General features: G+C 41.8%; 1 protein-coding gene across 1 annotated transcript; it reads right to left on the bottom strand.

Annotated features, from left to right (window-relative positions):
- Nucleotides 1-2,458: 2,458 nt before the first annotated feature.
- On the bottom strand, nucleotides 2,459-6,672 carry LOC106608325 (transmembrane protein 178A). Its single transcript, XM_014206211.2, has 4 exons — nucleotides 5,865-6,672; nucleotides 4,217-4,330; nucleotides 3,383-3,520; nucleotides 2,459-3,279 (listed from the first exon to the last, which is right to left on the bottom strand). Exons 1-4 carry the CDS (start codon nucleotides 6,370-6,372, stop codon nucleotides 3,026-3,028), a joined length of 1,014 nt encoding a protein of 337 aa, XP_014061686.1. The 5' UTR covers nucleotides 6,373-6,672; the 3' UTR covers nucleotides 2,459-3,025.
- Nucleotides 6,673-7,001: the final 329 nt, after the last annotated feature.

Genomic DNA, 7,001 nt, shown 5'->3' with positions numbered 1-7,001 from the left:
CGAATGATTCATGCATAAAGGCACGGTATAAGGTCACAATCAACAAATTACTTTTTATATCTTGTCATGCATATATTTCCACAAATATTTTTTTATGCAATTCCTCCTTTACAATTGTTCATCCATTGATGCTTTTGTTCAGGAATACAGCAAATAATTTCACCTGCACACCTGGCTGGTTGTTGTTATTATTATCTTTTTCATTTCTACTTTGTCAAAAGCTGTAACTGGACTTTATTCATTACTATAACTATATTACTAATCAAATCTGCAAATAAAGTTGATCAAATTTATTACACTGTAATGTTTGTACTGTGAGGGAAACTAAAATAGGCTATAGGCCTACGGTTTTTCTAGGACTTTGTAGAATTACACAAAACATATCCATGAATCAATCTAACAAATAACTATTTTGTTGTTGATATGTCCATTTAATATTTCTTCCTGCAATTAATCATTTACAATAATTGATGCACTATTTTTCAAGCATTTATTATCAAGCATGTTTGTGCGCCTTGCAGGTTGATATGTATATGCTAAACAGGACGCCCGGCAACGTTCTCTACCGGGTACTTATATGCTGAAAGGCCAGGCGGTTCTAGTGTTAACTAACTGTAGTATCACTTATCCCAATTCCAGAATGGCTCAAATAAACCTTCAGGATACAGCAAAAGTTGAGAGGAATTTCTTATTGATTGATTAAAATCAACCAAATGCATGTGTGGGTGCTTGTGTTCTCCATGTGGCTGGGACCCTGGTTCTGCTGCTTAGTCCCCCTTCCTGCCTGCTGAAAAGAAAATCATGACCCCCTGACTGGTAACCTCATACACTCAGTGAGAGGCTACTGGGGTGGGGTTAGGAACTGATGTGGACCCCTCACTCACCCCAAGATTTTTCCCCTCACGGCAGCCTTAAGGCTACCAAAGAGTGAGGCTGGGAGCTATAGACGCCCTCATCCACAAGTATGTCAAGATACAGACTGCTGCTACCACACTAAGTGGATTTGACTGCATACATACACATACTCAACCCCTGCTTTGTGGATCCTGAGTGAGAATTTTTAGGAGATGGATCGATACACTGGATTCAAGAGACACTCACACAGACTATACTACTCGTAAAACACAGAAAATCATTGCATCATTTTGGCATGGTTAGAATTTTACCAACTTCTACTCTACTAGCGACCACGATATGAAGCAAAATGCATAAAAGTCATAGTATGTCAAACCCAGTTTTGGTAATACTTTTATTCTATAATTTCATTGACTTTGCAAATGGTTTGAAGGAAATAATGCATCTTTCAAGAGTTCCTCAGTTTCTCTTTTCAGGAGTATTCTGAAATGCTCCAGCTCTGTTTACCAATCAGACCGCATGACGCACATCCAACAAATATCCACTGTCTGGGGTTACGGCAAATGTTAATTGATAGATTACAGAATACATCCACTGAAACTAAGGTAAATACACTCAGATTAGGGTCCACTAGAATCAGGGTTAATATCCATTAATGAGGGAGATGTGGACTTCGATTTAGGTGCATATCCACCGAGGTTTGGTCTGTCTCCACTGCGATCAGGTGAATATCCATTGATGAGGGGAAATCTTGACTTGGGTTTCGGCACATATGCACAGGGGTTTGGTCTGTCCATTGATAAGAGAACTAATGAATATCCACAGATGGGTTTCCTTACAGTTTTGGTTACACTGAATTCAGAGCATACATAAAAAATATGTGCAACGGTAGCAGTAGGCTGAATCACAGACATAATCGCATAAAGACCACAGAAAAAGCATGGACGCATGGGTGTAGCTAAGGTTTAGGTAGTTTGGATAAAAGCGTCTGCTAAATGGCATATACAGTGAGCTCAAAGTATTGGGACAGTGACAAATGTTTTGTTTTGGTTCTGTACTCCAGCACTTTGGATTTGAAATGATAAGCACAAATATCATACCACCTCCCCTCTTATTGTAATGGTGAGAGGTTAGCATGTCTTGGTGGTATGATATGTGTGTCTAACTTTCTCACTCATCATTATTCACGATTCATTCAGGATTATCAGTAATCATGGTAGCATCCACATGAATGTAGAAGTGTTTAGAAACATGTTCTATTCTTATTTACAATAAAAGTCACCCCATAATGACACAATACATTATTTACCATTCATTTCTATTGGGCACAAAATAATCTGAAACACAATCAAAACAAACAGCAAATCCATCCAACAAATGCTGTAAAGTCACAAGCTTGATGTAGCCATTGCGTGCTATGAATATGGGACCAAATACTTAACCTTTTCCTACTTTAATACACACTTAAATTTGTCCCAATACTTTTGGTCCCCTAGAATTGGGGGGACTATGTACAAAAAGTGCTGTAATTTTTAAACAGTTAACCTGATATGGATGAAAATATCCTCAAATTAAAGCTGACAGTCTGCACTTTAACCTCATAGTCATTGTATCATTTCAAATCCAAAGTGCTGGGGTACAGAGCCAAAACAACAAATGTGTCACTGTCCCAATACTTTTGGAGCTCACTGTATATATTATGGTTCCATAATTCCAGGACGTTTTGCTCCATGGAAGTGACCTCGATTTAGATGCAGGGTCTAGTGGAAGCATGGTTGACGCAGAAGTGTTTTCAGACTGAAAATGCAGCAGTCAGCATTAGTCCCAGCCGCCTGCTGCAGCTGTTTATGGGTTAGTCATCCAGGTGTCTGAAGGTGTTGGTCTGTAGGCCCTTGCTGCAGCTCAGAGTTGATGTGAAAGATGCTATAAGAGGTGTGAAATGCTGTGAGGTGTTTGTCAGACTCATTAAACACAGTAGACACAGACATCTTAGACTCTGCCTGTAGGCCCTTGCTGCAGCTGAGGCAAGGTGTGTGTGTGTGTGTGTGTGTGTGTGTGTGTGTGTGTGTGTGTGTGTGTGTGTGTGTGTGTGTGTGTGTGTGTGTGTGTGTGTGTGTGTGTGTGTGTGTAACACACAGCAAAGTGTTTATCAAATGCAGTAAGGTGTGTGTCAAACACAGTCATTGGGGGCAGCCTTTCCCTTGCCCTGCTGGGCTTTGCTGTTGCTATGGCTGAGAATGGGGAAAGTGGTGCACAGGCATCCAGACGCCACTGTCAGCCCCAGACTGAGCCAGGCACAGAAGCTGGACCAGCTGTAGCCATGCTCCACGTCAGCGGGCAGCCCGTAGATGAAGGGAGGGACCCTGGCCAGGTCGTAGGACACGTTGGCCGCGTAGGTACACAGGGAGATGGTGCAGAAGATCCCTGAGAAGGAAGAGGGACCACAAAGAGAGGAGGAGAGTGTGTGTGAGAGAGAGAATCTGTGTTTATTTAAGAAAACACTATCAGTTGGTGTGGTAAACTGTACCTGCCATGAGAAAGAGCAGCCCAGAGACGTGCTGAGTGAGACTCTTCTCCCAGGCGAAGCTGACAGACGCCACGATGCAGCCACACAACAGAACGGCTGCTGCCATACCCAGAAACCCCGCCGTGATCCGCCGCAGGTCTGATTCAAGGAAGAGGAGGGGAGAAGTGGGTGAGCACTTATGCAAGAGACACTGTTTCCCTCTCTCTAACCACTAGGGTTGCAAAGGGAGGGTATATTACTAGAAACTTTCAAATCTAGTGGCCCAATTTGGGTACTTGAGATTATTACAGGTAAAATATATGAAAATAAAAAAAATTGAATGACAAAGATGTAAAACATGAACCTAAATATAAACCATGGACTTAGAGAATACCATTGGTATTGTCTATGTATTTCTTGTCAATGTTTTGGCATCACACTGTTGGCAGTTGTGAAAAAAGTCACTAGTTAGAAGAGTTGCAGAGTTAATTGAAAATAATGCCATTATTGATTAGATGCATTTTTTTCATTAATTAGGCCATTTTCTCTTGAACCATGTGGTCAATCTACTAGAAATGAATGGACAATATGGACACATAATGAATACTATATATGAATCCATTTTTGGGGGGTATTAAAGTATAAATGACCAAAGTTATGATCGATTGCCATAGATGTTACCAAAATTACTGAAGGTTATGGTAACTTTGGTAAATTGCTGAATGTAATTCATGTAAATTAACATATGCCCTCCTTTTTGAATGGAAGGTAGTAGGAGAGTAATAGGTGACTGGATTATTCATTTAATGAAATGCTCATTGGGGAATATCTTTCATAATAAGAAAATGTGTATACGTAAGAGGTGCCACTCATCCTGCTGAATGGTGCGGGTCAGGTTGAGCGGGATGTTGCGGAGCCGGATGGGCTGGGAGAAATGGTACTTGATGTTGATGCATCGCTGGGCTATACCTGCATTGAGACAAGAACTTTTGTGAACATAACGAGGAGCAGAAAAGGGCAAGTGTTTCTCAAGGAGACTTGTCTTGAGAAAAGCTGTGGCTGTTAAGTATTCATTTCAGTGGCGGTTCTAGACCATTTCAACTGGGGGGGCCAAGCTGGGGCCAGTTGTACTGTTAGAGGGGCCAGTTACATTAGACGTTATTGTTGTCATATCGTTTTCTTCACTGTATTGCAGGCATTAGCAGGCAAAAGACCATGTTCATAATCATCATCGTTGTCACTGTCTAATAATGGATGTAAAAAAAGAATGATAGCAAAAATGTGTTATGTAAAAATTATTTCATACTCAAGGGGGTCCAAAATTGTTGTCACAGGGGCACTGCCCCCCCCCCATCCCCCCCCAGAACCGCTAGTGAATCATTAATAAAGTGGACTCCCCTGTTTCATGAACAGACTTCATAACAAGGTTTTTGAGGCTGTAAATGTGTATTTTCCCACAAGATTGCAGATGTTATACATATTCCTCAGCACTATGAAAGCCTCTACACATGGCTGTGAGAAGATAGGGAAATACCGCCTATATCTCTGATGGGTAACAAAAAGGGGTTTCATTGTTTGAGTGATGAATATTGTCCCCTCTCTTGGAGGCAGCAAAGAAGACTAACTATGGCAGGGATCTGACCTGCTCCCCTTCCACAAATACTATGGATCTATCAATATTACAAAAAGTTGTCCTAATAACATTTTCGTTTTCACTTGCTATATTAATTGGTCAACGACATTTTTACTTGAGAATCCGAGCTTTTGCGCAAGTTTCCCATTGATTGACTTTAGCGCGTCTATTGATTTAGTACATACGGAATTAATCACATAATATTGATGCCACTTTCCATCCTCATGCAAATGATATGGATCATAGGAATATAATAATTGATATTTAACACGCAGCGCTCCCTCGTTGCCTGGAGTGTGAAGTGCACACTAGGCTCGCATGGTAGAAATACCTTTCGTGTCAGGTCAAAGGTTCTGTCAGATGCAGTCTAAAACTGATCAGATCAGAGCTTCTTTTGAGGTCTGTATGATAGACACACGCAAGCGCGCATGCAACCTGCCTATGCACATAGGCCATGCTAGTTATCCGAATTAATAGATTTGTTATAGACAGAACTTTGCACGCCCATGGTTTACAGATAGGCTAGACCCACACATCTCCGAGGACAACATGATAGTTTAAAACATGTTTTGAAGCTACATCTGTTGTTTACACACACTGAAATAACAACAAAAACAACTTTACATCTTGAGTTATGATGGGTTAAGTCAGTTGTACTAAGCTCATGAGTTTATTATTCAACGGTCAGTGGATGTATTATATAATTCATTGAAAGACCATTAAACAGCAGTGCATATGACGGAATGGAACTTTTTAAGCATTTACAAATAGGCCTACCATTGCCAGATGTTTAGGCCTATATCTCCAAGGGATGCGGTTTCACTGCACCGCACTGGACCCCGGGTCAAATTCCCCCACAGCATCTCTTACCCTTGGCAATGAGGTTGTCGATGTCCCTGTCCTTTCCTAGATAATAACATTTCCTCCAAAGTCCAGAGTAAGTGGAGAAAAGAGGCCGCCCGCATTCCGTTTCTAAAATTCCCATTCCCAAAATTGACCGCCAGTTTTCCAGGAGCTCCTCCTCTCTACTCCCGACGTGGATCGCCCGGAGCAGCGCCTGGTTCCTCCGAGGATTGCTGCTGTCCATCAGGGGCAGGTGATAGATGGGCATCCGCCGGTTCTTCTGGTCGTTGGCGTCCGGCCCGAACTGGTCGCAGTTCTGCCTGTGTCGTGTAGTGTCCGTCTCGTACCAGTGGTCGGTCATGATAGCGGTGATGAGAAGTGCCAGTGATGCCAGGCTCATGGACAAACTGATAGCCGTCACCAAGGTCTGTTTCTCCATCTTGCCGGCATTAACATTTGAAGATTCGGTCAGGGAAGTATTCATCACTCCGTCCACTTCACTCCTCCTTATCAACACGGGCTTGCAGGGCATCATGTTCTACATGATGCCGAAAAGGCTGTAAGGTCCTGGCATCTCCGGCTGGGTGCAGGCACAAGTATAACCTAACCCGTATTCCTGTTCTCCCACTTGGTCGATTCCCTGACTTCGGTATATCCTATAAACATGGGATGAAGAGGTGTGTGTATATGTAATCCTGTGCGCGGGCGAGTCTCGAGTGCTTCTGATTTCTAGGCTTGCGTTAATAAGAAAAAAGAGGCGCGGTGCACAGAGTGCGCGATGAAAATGTCAAAGCTGTCATGCTCTCCTGTCAGTGCAGCTGCTTGTGTCATTACCAATAGAAGTCCCTGTGGCATGAGAATTATGATATTTATAACAATAATACTACTGATGATGATTATTACTGTTATTACAGCCTATTTAAAAGGGCAGTCTGCGATTGTAGGCTACATCCGTTTTTTTTACTTTTTAAATAAATTAAATTTAGGCTACCCATTGATTCTTGAATAATATAACTACCTCATCAGCTTAAAAAATGTGTGTACCCCATCAGAACACAAAATATACGCTTATTTTAAGCTACTCCGTTGTTTTTAAACCATTCTAAACAAACAGCTTCAAAGCATGTTTGAAACGATCATTTTCATCTCAAAGTTAAGCACTTG

The sequence above is a fragment of the Salmo salar genome, chromosome ssa01 (genome assembly GCF_905237065.1).
Source record: "Salmo salar chromosome ssa01, Ssal_v3.1, whole genome shotgun sequence".
Taxonomy (NCBI): Eukaryota; Metazoa; Chordata; class Actinopteri; order Salmoniformes; family Salmonidae; genus Salmo; species Salmo salar.
The sequence above is the reverse complement of the archived record's forward strand: the minus strand, read 5'-3'. Positions and strand labels throughout refer to the sequence as shown.